Raw genomic sequence first — 23,076 nt, forward strand, 5'->3', positions numbered from 1 at the left:
GGGGACCCCTAGCCACTGGCCTTTCTTCTGCCTGAAATGCCCCTATGGGTGAGTCTCTTCCTTGGGTCTTAGAGGCACTTTGACTTCCAGAAGCCTTTATGGGAACACGGTTCAGGTCTGCACAGCAGGACATCCAGAGCCCGCAGTCCAAAGGCCACTGGGCTTCTGCCTCTGCAGCCACGTGGGAGCCTCAGCCCCTGAGCTTGAGGAGGGGGTGGTAGTCCTGGCCCCCGGGGGAGGATGTGAGGACCCTCTGTGATGGAAAGGGTTGTCTGGAGCTGACCAGCAGGATCTGGCTTTTAAGGGCCAGCAGTTCCTTTACTCACTCGGGAAAGCCGGACCTTGGCCTGAGGTCCTGTGTGGAGGAGGTTCTGACCTTCTAGAGAGGGAGGGGGATGTTGGGAAGAGAGCCCTTGGCCAAAGGACAGGTTGGGGAGGGGAGGATTCGGGAGCAGCCAGTGGGGGCATGTGGCCGGAACTTAGCCTTGCTTCAGCCCTCGGTGTGTGTGTTGGGGGGTGGGGTCCCTGCCCTGTTGCTGCTCTGCTTAGAAACCCCCATAGCTTCTGTTCAGCTATTCCTGAGCCCGAGCGCCATCCCCAAATATGGGTCCCCAGGTAGGGCCACAGGCCACAGGCCACAGAACAAGCGGGTCTGGGATCCGTGATGGTGAGATTTTGGGCTTGGGGAGCAGAGTTCCCCTTCAGACTGTGGCTGTCCCTCCTGAGCAGCTCGGAGCTACAGAACTCCTTCCTGAGTTCTGGACGCCTGCCCAGAGGCCTCAAGTTTGGGGGATATTACTTGGGGAAGAACAGAGAGGAGAGAACTCCTTGGTTGGAGGGAGTCAAGGATAGACCTGCGGGTGATGGGAAGGAAGTATGGGGGACCTTATCAGAGGGACTTGGGAGGAGAAGGGGGAGCCGAGGGCCCGCAGCCTGAGCTCGCCTCTGATCCAGCAGCAGAGCCGCCCACCTGATCTCTACAATTCCACATATTCTCTGAAGCTGTTTCTGCGAGTGAGCGATTACTGGACGAACACAGGGAGCTCTTCCGCCAAACCACTGGTCTAACTCCCAAAAAATGCCAGTGTCCTGAAGGCAGGGGAAGGCTGAAGGCTCCTCTGGATGACAGGACACTAAAGAGACGTGGCACCTGAGTGCAAGGCATGACCCTGGTTTGGGTCCTACATTGAGAAAAAGTAAATGGCTAGAAAGGCCATCGATGGGACGGGTGGCAGTCTGGAGATGAGGTGGTATCGGGCGACAGTGACATCAGTGTTATCTTCCTTGAATTGGTGTTTCTGTCGTGGTTCTGAAACGAACGTCCTCTTGTGTTGAGGGGTAAAGGGGTCTGTTGCTATAACTTATTATCGTGATTGTTACTGTATATCAGAGAGAGAAACAAAGCAATGTGGTCAATGTTAGCCTTTGGGTTTACTGTTACGCTTCTAGGTTTGCGACTTCCCTGTAAGTTCGAAATTTTGCAGAAGAGCATTGCCTGGCCGAGCTCCAGCCTTCAGCACAGCTCCCTCACTCCAGCCTGGGCTGAGAGGGGAGGGTGTTCCCTCTTTGGAGAGGGCCTTCCTGGGGGTGAGAAAGGAGCTGGCTGTTTCTGGGAGGGTGGCCACCTGCCTGGCCTGGGTCAGTGGTGAAAGGGCGACGGTCCCTGGGCCTGGGAGGCAGGGGCCCTGTGGGGACAGGCTTATTTTCTGCCTTCGCCTTCCCAAACCCACGTCCCCCCACAGGCTACTCGGGACGTGGTGCTGAGCCGGGCGCCGGAGCAGGAACAGGACCGGGCGGTGAGCCTGCAGAATGCCGCGGCCATCTACGACCTCCTGAGCGTCACACTGGGCAGGAGGGGCCAGTATGTCATGCTTTCTGAGGTACGGCCAGCCCTTCCCTGCCCCCACCAAGGGCGCAGCTCAGTTCTGGGGAGGCCAGGCTTGGGACCCTTCCTTCTCCAGTGCTGAGGGAGCTGCCCTTCACCGGCAGGGTGCTTTTTGGCTTTACTAATGGTCTCATGGGTTTTTCTTTTGAAAGTAACACATAGCATTGTACAGAGAGGCACAAGAAAAAAATTGCGCCCCCCCTCAGTTTCCCCCAGAGATGACTCTGGTGTTATATGGCTTCCTCTCTTGGCCGGGTTCGAAGCTCCCATTCTGCTGGGGCAGTGCTCCGTGGGATGTGGGCAGTGCCTCTCTGGGGTGGGGGACGAGGGGTACTGAGTTTCCCCCTTCCTTCTGTCCCCTGCCCACAAAGCACATGGTACACACATTTTTGAGATTTCAAATCTAAGCTGAGATCAAGGTGGCTTCGGGGCCCTTGTCTCCTTGTGACAGGAATGAGCTGCTGAGTAGTAGATTCTCTTTCTGTGTGTTTCGGAGGGCTCCTGAAAGGGGGGACCATGGCACCCCCCTTCCCCCTGCTCACGCCAGGCTCCGTACAAGGTGCCTTCTAGGATGATCCCCACCTTTAATGCAGAAGGGTAAGGGGTGTTCTCTCAAGTGCACCACGAGGAAGACGAGGCCCAGAGAGCTGGTTTCTGCCCAGGAAGGCGCAGGGAGTGCTGCTGAGCCAGCACGTGAACCCAGGCCGCTGAGCTCTTCAGGCTCATGCCATCTGGTCCTGTACCCCGCGCCTGTCCCCCCCCCTCACCTGACCATGGCCACATGGGAATCCTGGCCTCATATACTGGCGGCCTCTGCCTCTAGCCCCTGGAGCACTTCTGCTGGGGACTGTCAGGTCTCACCAGGCAGCCCCTGGTGCGGGTTGCCCAGGACCGGCCAGGCCGGAGGAGCGGTAGGTTTTTCTCAGTGGGCTTGGAGAACAAACAGCAGGGTGAAAAGGAGCCTTTACTTTTCGCGGCATTCTAACCACCGGCTTTGCGGTCGGCCTGCTCTGCCTCTTCCAGGCCCTGTGACTGGCAAGTCATTGAGGCCCCAGCTTCCTCACCTGAGGAATTAGGTGACCCACCTCGCAGGGTGGTGGGGAGGAGTAAATGAGTTCAAACATGTAAACTGCTGAGAGCGGTACCGTGCGCAGTGTTAACAAATGTCGGCTCTTACACTTTCATTGGATGTCTCCATTTTGAAAGCACTTTCACAAATCTCATTTCATTCGCTTTTCGCCATCGCCCTGCGAGATCATTCACGGGCTGCGGAGGTGGGGGCCGAGGGTCAGAGAGGGTGAGAGACTTGTGTGGGGTAACACAGCACGCCAGGCAGGTGGATGGGTTATCCCTGGAGTTTTCCAACTAGAACCAAGTACGGGCCTCCTGCAGCCTCCTGAGGGCCGTGACTTGGGCAGTGATTACCCTGGAAGAGCCGGATGGGCTGGGGGGTGTCCTGGCAGGGAAGTGCTAACCAGACGTCTCCCTCCCCGCAGTGCCTGGAGCGGGCCATGAAATTTGCATGTGGAGAGTTTCACCTTTGGTACCAAGTGGCACTCTCCATGGTGGCTTGTGGAAAGGTAAGGCTTGCGGTTGTGCATCACCCTCAGGGGACTCTGCTCTTCTCTGGTCCCTCCGAGGGGTGGGGAACAGCAGGCAGGCAGGCAGGGATTCAGAAATGTTGTCAAGCAGCTGATTTTCATCTCCAGGGGAGTGAAGGCACAGGAGGGCACACACAGACCCCTGTGCGTGCATCCAGTGTCCACACGTGAGTTACGAGTGTGCCAGATGTGCAAGTATGTGTCTGGGAGTCCTTCTGTCTGAGGACATGGGTGAGGATGCACGCATGGGGCATCGGGGCAGTTCCTCGGGTGAACTGATGGGTACAAGGGCATGAGACAGGTGTCGGGGGGAGGTTCTAGCAGGGGAAGGTTGTTTCATTGGGGTTGTAGCTGTCTGCCTGCCCGCCGTGAACCTGCGACTGACCACATCCCAGGTTGAAGGGCTGCATTTGCTCTCCACCCACCAAGCCCTGTTTTAACACCCCTTGTTTTTCCTCGGATGAGAATCACACTTACATAAGCCTCTATTTTAAGTAGTGACATGATCGGAAAAGCTTTCCGGGGCTGGGTGCTGGGGCTGTTGGAACTGAGGATGCTTCGAAGGCAGGAAATAAGATGGCATGAGCTCGCAGATCATTCCAAGAGCTGTAAACACCCAGGGCCCTTTCATGGGGCTGAGGGAATTCCTTGCCCGCCCGCCCATCTGTGCCACCTGCCATTTCTAGCCCCGCAGCCATCTCCGGGGGGGCCCTTCCAGGCTTGCCAGCTCCTCCATCGCGAATGGCGGGTGTACAGGCTGGGTCCTGGCAGGGAGAGGGAAGGAGAGCAGGTGCTGTAGCCTGGCAGGTGGGAAATACAGCCAAGAATCAAGTGGGGAGCCTTCTCTGCCCCTCCCCCACCTGGCACTTGTTGTCTCAAACCTCTTCCCCCTCCCCCATGAAGTCATGGCATGATGTGCCTTGGCTCCCTGCTCAGCAGGACCTTGTCAGGGCTCAGGGACAGTTCAGAACAGAGGTGGGGAAGCAGGAGTGGGAGCTGGAGCGTACATGGAGCCTGGGGAGACAGCTCATAGTGGCATGTGACAGCTTCTTCCTGCCCCCAGGAAACAGAGAAAATGCCTCTAGTTTTGTAACGGTGAGCGTGGACCAGAAGGAGAGGCCCGGGCTGCAGGGGTCCTCAGCCTTCTGTGAGTCACAGGCCCCTGTGAGATGCTAAGGAAAGCTGGGGCCCTGCTCAGAAGAATGCGTCACATGCAGGAGTTGGCTTTAATGTCTGCAGTTGCTCCTGGAAGGCCCCAGGCTCAGGAGAAGGTGTCACGTTAGCCTGGGAGGTATGGGGTCTCCCACCTCCTTGCTGAAGGCTCAGAGGGATCCAAACACAGCCTGGCACATCCCAGAATCCAGGGAGCTGGTGTACCGGCCTGGCTCCTTCACACACCAGCAAGGTGCACACGAGAATGGGCTCAAGATGAGGAGTGGGGTGATGGGTGTGTTCCTCACACAGGAGGCCTGAGACACTGGGCTACACCTGCCACTGCATTTGGTGCAGCAGGGGATTGTCCTAGAAGTACACTCTCCACCTGCCTCAGGAACCCTGCCCACCAGATGGGTCAGCCTGGTTGGCCAGACCTACCTCACCGTTTCTAAGATCCTAAGATCGTAGGTTCTACCTGTTATTGTGCCCGAAAGGTCTTCTAGGAGGTGAGGCCTGGCAGATATAAATACCTCTGGCACTTCGACCTGCAGGAAGAAAGGATGAGTTCCATGGCATGATTTAGGCCGCTCTTTCTTTTGGTCGACTCAGCAATCACATTGGCTGCGTTGCTAGGTAACCGCATGACAAAAAAAGAGAGAAAAGAGCCGGCTGCTCTGACTGCAGAGTCCGCAGATGGCTCCTTAAATAGCAGCGTTCGTGGTTTGTGCAGGGGTAGAAGTGAATTTGGGGGGTCAGGGTTAGAGAACGCTGTATTTTAAGGATGCAGAGGTCAGCAGCCAGCGAAGGAAGACTGGAAGGGCCTTGAAGCTTGCTGGGGTTGTGGCCAGAAGGACCGTGCTGAGAGTGCTGGGAGCAGTGTAAACAGGACAGGGTCTTGGAAGAGGCGGATGGCCTGGCAGGTCCTTCAAGCGCCTCCTGCAGCCTCCCTTGCTCCAGCCCACGCAGGGCATCCTGTGCAATCTCCCAGCCTGCCTCAGCCTGTCATCTGCTAACACCCTCTTGTGCGTGGTCCTCATGTTTCCTGAGAGAGCAGTGGGGGATGGTGGTATTTGCTTTCCCCAGCCTTCCTGATAGCCAAGAGCCAGGGCCTCTTCCCCGTTCCCACAGAGACTCCACTAACCCTTGCCCATTGCTGGGCACAGAGCAGGCTGTTGGCTGAGACATCTGGCATTGGCCTAATAAGCCTGAGCCCAGGGAAATCTGTCACATCTGGGCTGAGAAAACCTCTTCTTCCTTAGCTAGTGGCAAAAGGATGGGTAGTGCAAGAGAGGCAGGGGTCCCAGGTCTGCATCTGCCAGTCCCTCACGCTGTGCTATGGCCAGGCAACCCCCACCCCAGCTGAGGAACTCCCAGCATCACCTCCGGAGGTGCCGGGGAGGGAGAGAGCTGATTATGGTGAGGAGCGCAGCCCACAGTAGGGCCCTGTGGGAACTGTCGAAGTTACAGGTACATATCCCTGCCTATCTGGGGCTCACACAGGAAGGGGAGTGTACACACTGGGTGGTGGGGATCACTGCTGAGTTTCATGGAAAAGTACTGGACTCATTCAAAAGGTTCCAGCCTCGAGTGTGCGTGTGTGTGTGTGTGTGTGTGTGTGTGTGTGTGTGTGTGTCGGGGGGGAGGGGTGGAGGTTACATAGAGGCCTCCTCTCTGGCCAAGACAGTCACCACAGAGACAGGATAGGGCAGTAGATACAAACTAAGAGCCAGACTATTCAAATCCCCGCTCAGCTACTTGTGGGCATTGTGGCTTTGAATAAGCTACTTAACTTCTCTGCATTGCTGTTTCCTCATCTGTGAATAGGGACGTAGCACCTACCTCATAGGAGAGCTGTGGAAATTAAATGCCTTAATCTTTATAAAGCACTGGGAACATGGGTTAGCAGACCTTCTCTAAAGGGTCAGAGAGTTGACATGGTTGACTTTGCAGGCCGAACAGTTTCTGTGGGAAATACTCAACTCTGCCTTAGCACCGTGGAAGTAGCCACAGATAATACATATATGAGTGGACACGGCTGAGTTCCAAAATTTACTTACAGAAGCAGGCAGAGGGCAGTTTGGCCCTCGACTTGCAGCAGTGCTCGGTCCACAGTAAGATCTGCATAAGTGTTGCCATGTTCTTCTCAGTGCTGTGACTAATTGTATCCCTGCCTGGCTCTGGACACTCTCCCCCCTTTGGCCCTCCGTCCACACTCGGCCACCCTCGGTGGGTCCAGTCTGACCCCGTCCCCGTGGCCGAGTCCATGGAGCCTGGGGGATCCCCAGATCCCTGTCTGGAGGTTCTCTCTGGCTCTGCCATCTTGGCTTCTCTCCTCCTTGTCTGCCAGCCTTCACACTTCCACCCGACTCCCTACCACCGGCCCTGCCTCCACATCCCCACACAGTTTGGCCTAATCTCATCATCTATTCACCCGAGAGCGTTGGACTCAGAGGTTTAAGAGAGCCCCTTTCCGCCTCTCACATGTGTGTGGTTCACATCTGAATTCCTTTTAAAGAGCTTCCGCCTGTTGTCACCTTAGCTGCTGTCATCTCACTCTGGGCAAGGGTCACAGCCTCCATTCTCCAGATGAGGCAACGTAGGCCCAGGAGGGACTTGCCTGCCCACACTGCCTGGGCTCCTACCGGGCCCTCCTCCTGGCCCTTGGGAGGAAAGGGGTGCAGAGCCAGGACTGGCAATTTGGGAACGCCCCCACTGTGCAGGAGGTGCCCGGTCAGTTGCAACCTAGGGCTGTGCGTGATGGCATTGCCTGCTCTTTCTTCTGCAGTGGGCCTACGCTGTGTCGCTGCTACGGGAGTGTGTGAAGCTGCGGCCCTCAGACCCCACCGTGCCCCTGATGGCCGCCAAGGTCTGCATCGGGTCCCTGCACTGGGTAAGTGAGCTTCAGGGACAGGGCAGCAGGGCCCAGGTCTTGCCGGCTTCCTGCAGGAGGATGGCAGCAGGTGGGCATGAGACGGGGACATGTCCATCTTGCTGTGTATGTGGGGGTGATATAAATAACAAAGTATGGAGAGAGCTGGATGGGTCAGGGAGACTTCCTGGAGGAGGAGGCCTCGGACTAGGCTTGGAATTCTGGGAAAAATCCACACAGGCCGGCAGCAAGCCCTTCTGTCACAGCTTGCTTCTCCCCAGCCCTATGATTAGCAGGGAAACCTCTTGCTCCCCAAGTCTTTTCAGGGGGACTGCTGGCATCTTGCACCCTAGAGGGAGAGCAGCCTTGGCATGTGGGTGGCATGTGGGTGCTGGCAGAAAGGAGCCACCCAGGCTGAGCAGTGTAGCAGAGGATGGCGGTGCAGCAGAGGATGGAAAACACAGAGAGGGTGGGCTCACCAACCTCTAGCTCACAGCCCTACATACTCCTAGGGCTCTTTAGAGGGGCCTTAACCCCATCACTGGGATGAAGCCCAAAATACCCACCTCACTGAGGTGGGGCGGGGGAGGGCATCTGCGCACCCAAAGGCTGCCAGCTCTGAGGTGTCTGTGGGTCCGCCCAGCCAACGGCCACCCTTGCCAGGAAGTCCTAAATTTAGGGCTTCCTGCAGTGGAGGAGCTGTTTCCCTCAGCAGCATAATTACAGTAATTATGTGCATTCAGATTACATGGTAATAAAATTAGGATCAAATCAGTCCAAATTGAAATCAGATGAGTTAGGAGCAAAGTAATCAATGACAACATAAATAGAAAAGCCCAAAAGGAAACTTAAACATTCAGACTTGTCATCAGAATCGGGGAGGAGGGTGAGTTGTTTAACCTCAGCTGAGAGCGTATTTGGGTTAAGGGGCAGGTTGGAGCTGGGTTTAAATCGGGCGCAGGCTAGGGTGGGTCCTGCAGGGTCGGGGGCAGTCCTGGCGGCCTTCCCTGACCAAAACCTCACCTTGCAGCTCCCTAAAGCCTTCTTATACCTGCCTTGGACACTTAGCACCTCACATGGTAATCATTGGTGTTTCTTGAGGGCAGGGCCTGTCTCTCTTCCTTCTTGAAACCCCAGCCCAGGGTTGATGCCTGGTGGTCATTGGGTGAATCCTACTTGCTGATGAGCACAGACACGTGGCCCTGGGCTCTGCCTTGTATGGTACTTGCCTTCCCAAGTAGACGAAGAGCTTCTTCACTAGCTGTGTCTTGCCCCCGGAGCCCCTCTTCCCCACATAGAACCCTGCACATAGTAGGTGTTCAATAATATCTTATAGAATGATGCCTGCCCCAGCTGGCCAGGAGGGCCAGGAGTGGCGGGGGTGCATCTGGTTCAGTGGTTCTCCCTGGCTCCCTGGGTTGCTGCTGGGCCAAGAGCAGGCTACTGGTAGCCGAGGGCAGCCTGTTCCCCAAAGAGCCGGGAGAGATGCCGCCCAGCACTCTGTTATCAAGGCTTCCAGCAGGAAGAGTGGGTCTGACTGCAGCACACAGAGGGGGGCTAGTGCTCGCGGCAGGGTATGGATCCTGCAAGATGTCTGACATCACCTCTGTCCCCTGCCTTCCTAGCTGTGCTGACTCACATCAGTCTCCAGCAGGCCCAACCATTGCTCAGCCAAGCTCTGTTAGCAGGGGACAGAAATCCAGGGGTGGGCAGCTTGGCCCAGGTTGCAGGAAGGGAGGCTGAAACTGGGACATGTGAAAATCGGGTTGTGCTGGATAAAACTGGACTGGGTGGCTGTGTGCCCAGAGGCGGAGCACCTGCTGTCCCCACATCCTGTCCTTATGCCAGAGCCAGTGTGGGACGTCCCAGGCTGGGTCTGGGTTTGGAGGTGGATAGGGAGGGGGTGGCAGAGGGATGGTTATGTGCTGGTTGATAGGGCATTTGCAGTGGTGTGGGAGCAGCTGAGGCAGCCGTGGGATCAGGTGGGAGGCTTAGCCTGACGCTCCCCTAGGTGACAGTCGCATGGCCAGCGTCCTACCAGGGTCCCCAGTCAGTTAGTTGGGGCAGGAGAAGAAGGCGATGTAAACATTTTTTAATATCCCTTCCAACACAGTTATTTAAAATCCCTGTAATATAAAACGTTGGCTCTCTTCTAGGAGGATGGAGGTGGGGGAATGCACGTGTGCTGTGTTATGAAACGGAAGCAGGCCGTGCTCCTCTTTGGTGGTACTGTCTCTGGGCCTCTTCACCTGAAGGGATTGTGTGGGTGGTATAAAGAGTGCAGGCTTTAGAGGCAGAGAGGGTGGGGTTCAAATCCCTGCCTGCCCGCTTAGTGCTGTGTGACTTTAGGGGAGTGATTCACCCTCGCTGTGCCTCACCTGTAACCTGGAAACACCAGAGCTGAGGAGTGTCCCTGCTTAGCACATTGCAGGTACCAGGTAAATGGCAGCTATCCCCGTGACAGCCTCTTCGAAAGAGCAGGCTCTTGGAAGGGATGTGCTTTTGTGTCTTCGCCTTCATTTTTCAGATTCAGGGGTGGGCAGAGCCAGGGAGATGGACGAAGTGTTGAGGAGGCAGGGAAGAAAGAACAGCAGCTCTGCCGCCGTTAGCTTGTGGGGATTAGGAAGAGTGCTGGCTCCTCCCTGGAGCACAAAAGTGCATTTTCAGTGGAGCAGATAACAACAGGTCCTGGGCCCTGTGGGACAGGCCTAAGGAGAGACTGGAGGTGCCCTTTACACAAGCTCTGCAGGCTCAGAAGCGACCTCTCTCCAGTTCCCAGGAAGGGAGGAGGAGGGTGAAGATCCCCAGGGACGACCTCTCTGGCCCACTGCCCGAGGGAGGCAGCCCTGGTGGTGGGCGGCAGCCTGAGCGTGAGCAGCATGTGCCCTGAAGCCAGTCTTAGGTGGGGACCAAATTAGGACAACTGGAGAGATGTAGGAACTTGTAAAATCACTTTTCCTACTTACAGAAAGCAAAAAGCATGACATCCTCCAGTACATCTTTCCCCAGAGGCTCAGAGAGGAGAAAGAGGGAGAACCACAGAGGGTAGCCATGAAGCAGGCAGCTCAGAAAGAGCCAGTGGTAGATCAGGAGACCTGGATTGGAAACGCAGTTCTGCCCCTTGCTAGCCAGGTGACCTTGGGTGGGTCCCCTAAGTTCCCTGCGCATCAGAACCTTCTACTGTGAAACACCCGTCCCACCAGGAGGCCACGGTGCTGGGAAAGGTCAGATGAGCACCAACTCTCTCTAGAAATGCAAGGGAGGCCAGGGACCTCCACCTGGGTTTTGTGCAAGGTTACACGGCTTTCATAGGTAAAGGAGACATTAAAAGCAGTGTATCGTTGGGAAGGGAACGATTAGAAAGAATTTGAGGACCCCTCATCCTACAAGTATTTTGACGAGCAAGGAGGGCCCGGTGCTGCTACCTGAGCGGATCTCACAGAAGCAGGAACCACAGCTACAGGGCTACATGCTGTTGCTCTTACGCCCTCAGGAGGAAGTGCCTGGACATTGGAAAGGACCACTGAGGTCCTGGGTGGGAGAAAAATACAGCTAGGTTGGGTGTAGGTGGGCAGGTGCTGGGCAACTCAGCCCAGGTTGACACCCATGGGTGGGTTGTAAAATAGAACTGTTTAAAAAATGGAAATAGAGTGTTAGAGAAGGGGATAGAAGATATCCACGTGTGTGCCCCACAGTGGGGGTGAGTGCTGGGACGAGGGGAAGGGTAGGGGTATGTGTGTGCGCGTCCTGGACCACCGTTGGGGGTCAGGGTGTGGGCAGCCTGGCACAGCAGACTGCCTAGGGCTGTGGAGACCCACCCTGGCCTCCTGTAGTCGCCCCTCTCCTGTGACTAAGGGTCAGGCAGGGACAAAGGCAGGCGTGTTCCCTCTGTGGATTCAGGAGGGTCTTTGATGTCACTCCCTGATTTGTCGCTGCGATCATGTAGTGGAGGGAAAGCATGTGCTCAGGTGGCCCTTGTACATCTATCGGGTTGAGACTAAAAAGTCCTGGAATATTGAACTAATTATACTTATAAACTCACAGCTAATAATGACAGTTTATACTTACTCAGGCATTGCTCTGAGCACTCACATGTCCTCTGAGAAGCCCTATGAAGCAGACAATTATTGTCCCCGTTTCACAGAAGAGGGAACTGAGGCACAGCGAAGTCAAGTGACATGCCCAAGGTCACTCAGTACATAGCCACACTGGGGTTTGAGCCCAGCAAGCCTGGCCCCAGAGCGCGGAGAGCTATTCGTGGGTGCGGAGCTGACTCTGGACTTAGGTTGCGCGATAGTCTTCAGGACAAAGGTAGAAAAGCCATGTTCTCAAGGGCTTTAGGAATCCCAACTCCAGTCTTAGATGAAGGGGAACTGTGTGTGTGCTCACTCTCTCTCTCTGTTTTCTTTAAATACATATATTTTGTTTTAAAATGTATTTTATATTTAAAATACACATGCATCTGGGGATTGTTTATCATTGTATATTGTCACACCTAACAGACCTGATTTTATTTCTTTTCCTTACAATCACTGAGTTGGTTCCACATGTAAAAGGCTGCTTTGTTTCTGGTAATGGAAATCAAAATAGTGTTGGCCATGTAGGAAATTGGTGCACTGAAGCCTTGTGAGTTTGATTTGAGACAAACACCATGCTTAGTGATCATTTTAAACATGTGAGCTTAAGGCTGGCAAGTACTGGTGAAGGAAGGCTGGCCTGGGGGTCAGAGTGGACCACAAGTTGGACAAGCCAAGGAGGTATGTTTTCATTGTTTAAAGCTCAAGGATGGTGAGCTCTATTAATCCAGAATGTGATGTGCCTAAACGGGGCGGTAACTTCCCTGCTTGCCAGTCATCGCTGAGCCTTCTCCCCAGCACCCTCTCTACGTGGGTTGCAGGAGGTAGAAGCTGCAGTTGGCCGAGTAGAAGGACATGGGGAGAGTGTTTACACTTGGAGTGCAGTAGGTTTCTGATTCTTTTTATAACTTGTACTTGGAGGTTTATAAAAAAGCCTGTTCCTTTTGCATGAGGCATAATGAGGCCCAGAGACTGTGTGATGAGTCTCGTCCACAGTGGGATATGAGGAAGGAGGAAAGGCCTTGTTTGCTCACTCACCCTTCCCGCGATGCCTGCTGCCCCCCGCCCCCACCATGAGGCCTCCTTAGACAACCCCAGCCACTCTTGAAGCTCTCATATCCCATGCCAGCCTCACGCAGTGCAGCCTTAGTTAAGAGCCACCTTGTTCTGCGGGATCTCGCCCTCCTTTGTGTCGGCTCACAAGACCCCGTGCGAGCTCTCCAGGCATCCTGCACCCTTGTCACTGGGCAGCCCCAGCTGGGCCCAGCACAGAGTCTGGTGTCGCAGAGGTCTTCATAGAAGTTTGTAGGGAGGGGCAGTTAAAGTGAGGGGGGGCAACTCCACACTGTGCCGATGAGGACCTCTGGGGCCCAGAAACTAAGTGACTTGCTGACGGTCCCATGGCTGTCAGGTGCCGAGCCAGGATCAGAGCCGGTGTCGAGCGGCCTGTGCTTTTCTCCCAACCTGGCTCTGACTTCAGGCCCCTTTAGCCCTCCTGAGTCCTGCAGGGCCAGGTACTCTGGAAACAGATCTCGGCATCTCCAGCCTTGGCCCTACCCAGCCAGTCGGGGCTGGGCAGCGAGCAGCTGTGGGGTTTCCTGAGCTGCTGCCTCCCCTTGAACCCCACCTCCTCAGCTCTGATGGTGTCAGAGGCCCAGCTCCCCGACTCCCCCATTTTTTTTTAATGACCAGCCTGTCAAACTGGAGGTTGCCCACCACCCTGGTCAGTGTGTGTCAGGGCTGGTGGTCGGGCCACAGAGGGATTCAGCCCCCCTCAGCTATCTCTCTATGGGCTGTCAGCTCCCCTCTCAGGCTCCACTGGACTTTGGTTTTACTGTCGCCCTCTCCGTTCACTGACTGGGTTCTTTGCTCCCTCAGCCTTCTTCCGCAGGTAGCTCACACATCTACACCCAGGTGGTGGACTCAGCTCAGCTCACTTCTCCATGCTGACGGGCTCTCTCTCAGCATCTCAACTGCGCACTCCAGGGAGAGAGAGTCCGTTGTCCCCTCTACCCCCAGCTATGACCAGTGGTCAGGCCACAAGATTCCCAGACCTGCCCCATTCCCAAGGGAGTGGGGCTGGGCCTAGCCAGGGACCCGAGTGGGGCAGGGCACACTAGGTTGGCCAGAAGCCCCCTTAGGTTTGACTCTGCTCCCTGGTTGGTTGACTTCGTGGGCCTCTCCTGGGGGAAGACACCCCACACAAGGGGGCCTTGTGGGTGGCAGTGGCTTTGGCAATGATTTGTTAAGCCCCCTTCTTTGTTCCTGGTGACACAGACTCGGGTACCCTGCCATGCCAAGCATGTGGGCAGTTAACATTCCTGGGCCTGCAAGGGGGGAGGGGGCATTTCTTAGAGGCCTGTGGGCTGTGAGGGGCACGGCCGAGGCCCCCAGCTGTCTCCTGCCTCCCTGACTGGCCTGACCGCCGGGGTCACCCAGAGGGCTTGGGAGGCCTGCCTTGTGGATGCCCCTGTCTTTGTGTCACGTGTTGTATATGACGCTGTGGGCGCATGTGACCTGTGCCGTTGGTCCCTTTCCAACTGGAATAGGACAAAAACAGCCCCAGGCCTTCCCCCTGTCCCTGCCCCCGAAGAAGTTGAGTTCCCTGTGTCAGGGCATGAGCTCACAGGCAGAGCAGAAGTGGCAGCCCCACCACTCTGCAGGGTGGGCAGTGTCCCCAGGCCAGGCCCAGATCCCAGTCTGTATGCCCTGCCCCTGGCTTCCTTCTGCCGAGCAGGGACAGGCCCAGGGACCCACAGGGGCCAGATGAGGAAAGGAGCTGGCCCAGAACGGCCTGGTCCTGGGTCCCTGCTCTCAGCAGAGCAAGTGGTGGGAGGCGGGGCTCCCTGGGCGAGGGGAGCTTTCTGTGAGAGACCAGTGCCTTGAGAGTTCAGGCCCCCCGGTGGGTGAAGAGGTCCCTAGAGTCGCAGGTAGAGGTAACAGCTTTGATCCTTCCCCTCTGGCTGTGTGCCCTCAGACATGGCCACCTGGCCACTGTGGTCCTGCTGCGCACACAGGAGGAACTGCAGTCCTGAGTGACTGGGGCTGGGACTGTGAGGGGCTGCATGCTGAGGCCAGTGAAGCCCTCCCAGTGAACTGCACTCTCCTCTTTGCAGCTGGAGGAGGCCGAGCACTTTGCCACGATGGTGATCGACCTCGGGGAGGAAGCTGGGGAGTTTCTCTCCAAGGGCTACCTGGCGCTAGGTCTCACCTACAGCCTGCAGGCCACCGATGGTGAGTGCCACCTCAGAACCTCTGCTTGGGGTGACTCTGGCCCTCCAGGCCTCTTGTTCCTTCAGTGTCCACCTCCCAACACACCCCATGGGCTCCTCTGGGGTAGGTGTGCGCACACACACGTCTCAGTCCCAGTTCCACTCTTGCCCAGACCTCACCCCTCTCAGGGATGCCCTCGTCGTCCACCAGTTCTTCCCACCCTTCAAGGCCCAGCCCAGCTCCAGGCAGAGTCCACCCTCTGCCCCTGGGACTCCAGTGGTGCCGGCAACTGTAACGGGCCGCCAGCCCTGACCCCACATTCTACTTCATTCTGGTTCACCTTTAACCTCAGCACTGCTGTGATCTTCTGGGGTCTTTGGAGTCCTCCTCTATGTGTGGTGTAGAGCTGGGTACCCAGCAAGCATTTAATAAATACTCGTGCTTGGCGGAGGGGCTTCACTCCTGCCATCCAGAGCCTTGTGTGCTCTCCCCAGTCCTGCCAGCTCAGCTGTATGGCCCCCACAGCTCAGGCAGCCACCTATTTCTGTCTCCATGGAGCTGGAGGGGAAGAGGTGACGGTCCCCCCGGACTAAACATGGGATAGGCTTCGGCCCCTGAAAGTATAACAGAAAGTTACTGGAGTGGGGGGCGGGACCCAGGGGGAGGGAGGGGAGTTAGTGTTCAGTGGGTGTGGACTTTCTGTTGGGGATAATGAGAGTTCTGGAGGTGGATGGCGGTGATGGTTATACAACATTGTGAATGTACTTACTGCCACTGAACTGTACACTTAAAATTTGTTAAAACTAGTTAAAAAAGAAGCAGCAGCCTTGTAGGTAAGGAAGCCCAACGAGGCATGTGGCCAGGATGGAAGTGGGAACCTTTTTCTCCAGGCTCAGGCCTTGAGAGTGTTGGGTTGGCCCAGGTGGCAAAAACGACGGTGGAGTGGCAGGGCCCGGTGTGCCAAGAATGCTGCCGGGAGGCTGGGGCCAGGTGGACACCGCACACCTTCCCTCTGTAACCAGAGCAGTGGGTGGCATCAGTTTGGAGCTGCTTGAGTGCCAGCACTTGCCAACAGGGCCCGATGGGGCCTCTCTGTGCAGAGCCTGTGTGCCCTGGAGTGGGGCAGGGCTGGGCCGGCACCCCTCAGCACCCCTCATGGCCATGTCCACCCTGTCTCCTGCAGCCACTCTGAAGAGCAAGCAGGACGAGTTGCACCGGAAAGCACTGCAGACGCTGGAGAGGTGAGGGGCCCAAGCGGCACGGAGGCACGGGTGGTCAGTCAGTGCTCAGAGGGCCCTCTGGTGTGACAGGGCAGAGGTCTCTGTCCCCATGTTATTGACCAGGAAGCCGAGGCTCTGAGAGCTCACACACGCAGCAGGGGCAGGCCTTTGGGGTTGGGTGGGGGGTCCAACACTGGTGGGCCGTCCCCACCCCAGGCTCAGCCCCAGCCTTCCTGAGTCATGGCTCTAAAATGGCCATGATAACCCATGAGCGTTGGGATGAGTACCTGAGGTACACCAGGAAAAGCACCTTGCACAGTGCCTTGCCTATAGCAGGAGCTCAAAAACTCAGGGGCTCGGACGAGCCCCCACCCATAACCCTCCCAGAGATTCGCTGGCTGCCCAGGGTCTGGAAGGTATGGGGGGGGTTGGGGAGGCAGAGAAGCCCCTCCCCCAGCAGCACCAGCAGCAGAACCTCCCTCACTCAGACCCACCCTGGCGGAGCGCTGTCTCCACCATAGCCCTGAGCCCCGCACCCCCAGCATCGCTCCCCACTCCTTCCTCAGCCCTGTGTGTCTTGTCCCCCACGCCTTCATCCCCTAGCACCGAGGTGGAAGCTGCCAGGCAGGGGCCTGCCCCAGACTCCGTGTGCCGGCCTCCTTGGAACATTTAGCACATCTGACTCCCTTCTGAGGCAGGTGGATCCCGAGCCCGGGGAGGTCAGACAGTCCCATCCTGAGCACCCAGGATAGGGGGGCATTTCCTTCCATCCCCTGCCACCTCTTCATTCCTGAGGCGTCTTGCCCAGAGAGGCCATTCCCAGCCCCTCGACCCTCAGGAAGGTGCTCCCTTCTGTCCCGTGGTGGAGAGGGCAGCTCCAGGCTCTGCATAAGGGCATAGCAGGTCCACAGCCAGGCCAACGGCTGCCCAGAGATGACAGGCTTCCCTCCCCCGCAACCCAATCTTCCCCCTCCCAGACATCCCCCCGCCCCCAGCCAAAGCCGGCCCTCTAGTAGCCTACTGACTCCACTGGTGGCTTTGTGCCCAAGCCATCAGCTCCTGGCTGGGCCCCATTCTAAGTGGGGCCAGGCAGAATCCCCAGCATTTTGCCCCGAAGCATGCTGGCATGCTGGGGGCCCCTGTCAGACACTGGTCACTCAGCCCCTGGCAACTGACCTGCTGCTCCTTTCTCCGTACAGAGCCCAGCAACTGGCACCTGGTGACCCCCAGGTCATCCTCTATGTCTCCTTGCAGCTGGCCCTTGTCCGACAGGTGAGTCCTCACAGTTCCTAACCCCCAGGTCCCTGGCATCACTGCTTTTACCAGCTGTGTGACCCTTTGCAAGTGACTTGACCTCTGAACCTCTATTTCCTTACCTGTTACGTGAGCACCTTCAAACTCCTCCTCAGATGACTCAATAGGACTAAGTCGGCTAATGTGGTGCAGCCCCTGAGCCGTGGCAGGCTCCTGGTGGGCAGATAGTTCTCTGCCCTCACTTACCCTAGAACCTGTCACACTCGTGAGAGGTTGACAGGAGGCCACGATGAGCGTCTGTTGCTGTCCTCACCTACCGCCGAGCTTCCTCCACGGACCTGGGACAGCCGAGTGCTTTCCCTGACTCCGTGGATACCGCTGTCAGGCTGGGCTCTGGGGCCTGATGGGGGGCCTCCCACCTTCCAACCACCACCCGCAGCAGTCCAGGCTGGCCCACCTTCCTTCCCCACATTGGTCCCAAGAGTGAGACCAGAGAGTCACCTGCCCAGCACATCCTCTTTCAGGAAAGAGTCAGAGCTTCATCCCCGGCCCTTGAGTCACTGACCCACATGTGTTCCTTGGTCCTCAGTGCTCTGTGCCTCACCCGGCCTTGGAAGCAAGGCCTCTTGGTGGCCTTGGCCCAGTGAGTGTGGACTCTGGACTGCTTGGGGACAGCAGGCAAGGCTTGACTCCTGCAGCACAGTCCTCACCTGCACCGGCAGGGACACCGCGGGACTCCACATTGTTGGAGAGAAGCCAACAGAGCCCCACATGCCCGTGGTCAGGTGCCGAGCAGTGCTGGCTAACATGGGTGCTATTGCACCCACCCCACTGGCCTGGGCAAGCCCTGCATCTGGTGAGGAGGCCCTTGGCCCCCTGTTATACCTGAGGGCCTCAGTCTTCTGAGCCCAGTCACTGGGCACTGGCCGGGCCAGCCCTGAACCCAGGCATCTAACCCAGAGCCTATCTGCCCCAGTTAAGAAACCTCAAGTGGCTCTGAGAGTCCCGTTTGGAGACGGGGCACTTGGAGCCTTGTCCTCTGGCCTGGGGGTTGGTCTTACTGGTCCGCAACAACTTCTGGCCTCCAGGCTCATCTCCAGGTGACTCGCGGAGCGGTTTCTCTCTACTCGTCAGGTCGCCGTTTGCCTCACCTTCCCCTCCACCCTGCCACGGCCTGGCTTTCCCCCCTATTGCACCCTGACCGTCATTGCTGGGACCCTTCCCTCTAATGTCCCTGTGCCCCTGTCTGCCACGACCTGAATTGTCACTGGTCATTACTTCTGAGTCACTCTGTCCTCATCTCTGGGCCTTTCTGTCTCAGCCATTTCTCTCTAGCAGCCCACCCCTCCCCCCCAGCTCACTCACCGCTCCTCCATGTCCAGGCTGCCGCTGACTGTCCCAGCCCCTCACCCGCTGTGCCCCCGGCTCCTGACTTCCAGGTCCTGAGTGAGGCCCTCCGCACCTTGCTGCCGCTCTCCGGGAACATCAGTCTGCCCTGGTGCGTCCGGGAGCACGGACAGGAGGCCACCTGAGACCCCTTTATTTTTAGCCCTCTATAAAAGAACCAGTGCTTTTCTTGCCAAATTCCTGATAAACCTTTGGTGATGCATTTTTAATATCTTTAATTATTCAGCCACCTCTGATGAATGGCATCTGTTGTCTCAGAGAGATGGCTGGGCCAGGCCAGTGGAGCCTGGCACCCAGTTTTCTTGGGGACCCCAGATCTTGGTAGCATCAGGAGACCAAGGATGCCTGCATAGACTTTAAGCGGGAACCTGGCCTGCCTGGGCCTCAGGCCCACTGGCCCATTCTGCCCTGAGCATGTATGGCAGCCCGAGCAATGCAGGCTATACATTGGGATACCCAGCCCAGGACCATGGGGTCCGCTCTGGAGAATCACCAGGGTAGCAGCAGCCTCAGGCAGACACAGGCAAGCCAAGTAGGCAGTCACAGAACTTAGCTTCCACCTTTCCTTGACCTTTCACAAAGGGAGGTCCCTGTGGAAAGACTCGGGTCCTGGCACTGCCCACAGCCTGTGCAGGGGCTGCGTGGAGACCAGACAGGGACCAGGCCCACCGGGACCCAAGGCCCCAGCTGGCCTGCACCATGGGCCCCTAAGGGAGCGTGGTAGGGGTGGGCTATAGTGTCTGAGGTTTGATAAGAAGCAAGTCTTTCTAAAAAGACTCACGAGGCTCCTGGGAGGATATGGACAGAGTCACAGAAGTTGATGCAAGTGGCAGACATGAGAGCATGAGACAACACTCTCTCAGGACTAGAAGGAAGAATCCTACCTGCTCATTAACTGCCAGGCATTGAGGGCTTGAAGAAGGACGCGCATTTTCAAACGTGTGTGGTACTCTGCAGAGCATTTGTCCACGTTCCCTCAGCCACGGTAATGGGTATGACTGTTCTCATTTGCAGCGTAAGAACTGCGGCTCAGAGGGGTGAAGTCCTGGCCCTAGGGCGCCAGCTTGAACCTGGCAGAGCTGGAATCCACGTCCCCATCTGACCCTAGAGTGGCTCTTGCCACTGTGAGCCTCTGAGGAGGAGGCACATTTATTTGTCGGCTCCTGTCACTATGTGGGCCAGCGCAGAGAAGAGGGCCTGGCCACCTCTGGGTCTGTAGCTAGTGGCCTGGTGGCCTCCCCTTACGGCTCTCACTCCTCTGGCTTGGGAAGTGGTTCCCAGCATCTATCAGATCTTCTGCGCTGCACCGCATACCTGCGCCTCTCCACTAACCCTTGGGAACAGCAAAGGCTTCCTGGGCCTGAGTTGGGGCAGCAGATCCCTCTTGCCATGTGACTTGGGGACGTGTGTTCTCACTGGAGCACCAGCCCCTCCCCCAGTGCCCGGGGTCTCACTTGAGTTTCGTGTCCCCTTGATGGCGCCTGGCACTGAAGTCCTGGAGGGGGGTATGGGCCTTGGGGAAGGTCACTGAGCTGGCGGTTTTCTCTGGCAGATCTCCAGCGCCATGGAGCAGCTGCAGGAGGCCCTGAAGTTGTGCAGGGATGATGCCAATTCTCTGCACCTGCTGGCTCTCCTCTTCTCCGCCCAGAAGCACTACCAGCACGCCCTGGACGTCATCAACATGGCCATCTCAGAGTACCCCGAAAACTTCAAGTGAGTTCTCTGTGGACGCTGCTGGGCTGGGGGCTGCCTGGGCACCGTGCAGGTGCCCGTGCATACCCCACCCTGCCTGCCACATAGCCAGCTGACATACACTGATTGAGCGCTCACTGTATGCACGTTCCTGGCTGGAGAGTCAAGGCGGGGTAAGGCCCTGTAGGGTTTGAGAATCGCTCTGGCTGTCTGTGCCCAGGGGTGCTGGGCGGGGAGCAGTGAGTTCTGGGTGGCACCTGCAGGCCCCACCTTGGCTGTGTGGATACAGAAGGGGCTATGCAGGAACAAATGTGCTCAGGCTGCTTCCTCCCTGCCCTGAGTTCTGCACTGGAGCCTCGTGGGGACACTAGCTTGTGTAACTCAGTCATAACCCTAGCGCAGCTAGCCACAGGTGCATTCCAACACTGGCTAGGCTGCTGGGCCCGAGGGAGCCAAACCCCTGCCTCCAAGCAGGTCAGCGGGCAGTTTAGGGAAGGAGTTTTCTCTGTCCACGGGGGTCCTGGCCTCTCCCTTCATCCTCAGCTCCTGCACACACATACCCCACCACCACTATTTACAGTGTCACCCACGCGTCCATCTCTGGAGCAGGGTTCACACTACACCTGGCCCAGGTGGTGGACTATGCCCTCCCGCCACCACCTGTACACAGAGGACCTGCTGTCACCCAGCTGAGACACTGGGAACAAGAGCTATGCTGGGCCAGCTGAAGCAGAAGGGTTCACTGCTCTGCAGGAGGGAACAAGGGGGAGGACAGCTTGACTTCTGCTCTCCTCCCCTCGGGCAGGTGATGCTGGGTGTAACAGATGTTGTTTCTCTGAATCCTGTGATCCCAGGTTGGGGGGCCCCTCAGCACCCCACTCCCACCGTGTCTGACCTTAAGGTCTACAGGAGGGCCATTTAGAACAGCCAGTGCTGCTGCAGATGGCAGAGAGAAGGGCAGTCCTGGCCACCCTGAGAGGCGGCTCACGCTGGCCATGAAGCAGGTTCCCAAAGCATTAGGGGAAGTTGGTGGGTGCCACAGCCATGCGAGGCGATGAGGAAAGCTGCAGTTGTCTCAGCCCGGGAAGGTTCCCTTTACCTGGGGAGCCCGGTGACCACCACTGTTCATCCCTAGCCCCTCAGCAACAGAGCTGACCCTCTGGCCTCTTTGGAAGGATACCACCAGGGGGCTTAGCAGTGGCAGAGCATCCTAACCATAAACTTTCCGGTGTGCCTCACTGAAGAGGGAGCCCTGGTGGATACAGCCTTCGGTAGGCATTCATGCTGCACGTCAGCCTGCTTACCTAAGTTCAGGCCAACCCCCGCCCCCCGCAAAGCACCCTGGTGACCAGATGGGAGGAGAGCTGTTCTGATGGAAACAAAGGAAGGGGATTCATACACTGCCCGCTCCGCCCCTCCTCAGGCCCCAGTCCCAGCTCCTGGCATCTTACTTCAGGCTCTCTCTTCCTAACATCCAGGCAGAGAGCTTTTTCCTGGCAGAGTCACCTCCCCTGGCCCTGTGTGGGGAGGCTAACGCCACTTTTTGAAAATCTGCTTAAAGGCCATGGTCTTCAAGGCACAGCAGGAGTGGGGTGTGTTCAGGACGTGGGGGGCCCTCTGGTTCTCCCCCAACCTCCTTCCAATGCATCCTCGGGAGGTGCCTTCTGCCACCTGTCAGCTCCTTCCATCTTCCCTGGCTCTTGGGCTGGGTGAGGAAGCCATCTTCTCCCCAGTCTTCCCTCCCTTACTGGCAGTGGATGCACCCCCCCCCCCACCCCTTCCTCCGACTTCAGTCAGAGGCTCAGTTCTTCCCCAGGATGCGTCAGTCGCTGAAAGTGTCTTCATGGGCAGGCAGGGGAGGTGGCCCTTGCTGTGAGGCTGGTGAGGCCCTTGGGAGGCCCACCGGCGGGCATCTGGGCCTGACCTCTCAGATTTGCGCTGCGCATGCATTCAGGGAGATGCTTTCAGCAGACCCTCAGAGGGAGCCTCACCCAGAGAAGGTGAGAATTCCCATGCAGACTGTGCTGTGAGTCAATCTGTGGGACAGCTGTGCCCCTCTGTGTCAGCTGTGTCCCCACTTCTGTAGGTCGGAGCCTTCTGAGGGGCGGCCTCCATCATGGGAAAAGAGCTGCCCCGTCCAGACCCCACGAAGCCATCGCGGGGGCCTCGGGAGCTGGGGATGTGGGGCCGGCAGCCCCAAGACCCTGTTGAGGTCTGAGCCCAAGGAAGGAAAGTGTTTGAGTGCCATCCTGAGAGGCCTGCTGTAGAGCCTTAGGGGACCAGAGCATCCCATCCCCTGTGGTGCCTTACTTTTGAAAGTCTGCACTTTGGGGGTCACAGGGTGCAGGGGCAGTGACAGGTTCTTTATCTCCAAGCCACCGTGAGCCCCTTACCTCCACAACCGTGAGGAGCTCCATCTTGGTCTGAACCAGCCCTAAAAGGCTACGGAACTAACTGGAAAAAATACAGGGGTCTCTGGTCTCCAGAACTGTGAGAGAACACATTTCCGTTTCTTAGACAGGAAAAAAAATCTTTAAAAAACTGGGGGTGGAAAACCCACCTACCACACCACTCTGGAATGACTGTGGAGTGTGAGCATGGCTTCTTGCAGATAAGTCAATACTGTTCCCCACAGATGAAACCCCGGAGCACAGAAGCCCGTGGATTAGCAGGAAATGTCACTGAGTCCATGACCGGTCAGGGA

The 23,076-nt window shown here is 57.2% G+C and overlaps 1 protein-coding gene across 1 annotated transcript in view; it reads left to right on the top strand.

The window, feature by feature from the left end:
- TTC7A (tetratricopeptide repeat domain 7A) overlaps window positions 1-23,076 on the top strand; it is a 113,646-nt gene that overhangs the window by 53,227 nt on the left and 37,343 nt on the right. Inside the window, exons 9-15 of the mRNA XM_024552841.4 lie at window positions 1,743-1,880; window positions 3,382-3,465; window positions 7,427-7,531; window positions 14,703-14,820; window positions 15,983-16,040; window positions 17,219-17,291; window positions 20,233-20,393. Coding sequence (XP_024408609.2) covers window positions 1,743-1,880; window positions 3,382-3,465; window positions 7,427-7,531; window positions 14,703-14,820; window positions 15,983-16,040; window positions 17,219-17,291; window positions 20,233-20,393 — 737 coding nt within the window. The remainder of the gene's footprint in view (window positions 1-1,742; window positions 1,881-3,381; window positions 3,466-7,426; window positions 7,532-14,702; window positions 14,821-15,982; window positions 16,041-17,218; window positions 17,292-20,232; window positions 20,394-23,076) is intronic.

The sequence above is a fragment of the Desmodus rotundus genome, chromosome 5 (assembly GCF_022682495.2).
Source record: "Desmodus rotundus isolate HL8 chromosome 5, HLdesRot8A.1, whole genome shotgun sequence".
In the NCBI taxonomy this organism is placed as follows: domain Eukaryota; kingdom Metazoa; phylum Chordata; class Mammalia; order Chiroptera; family Phyllostomidae; genus Desmodus; species Desmodus rotundus.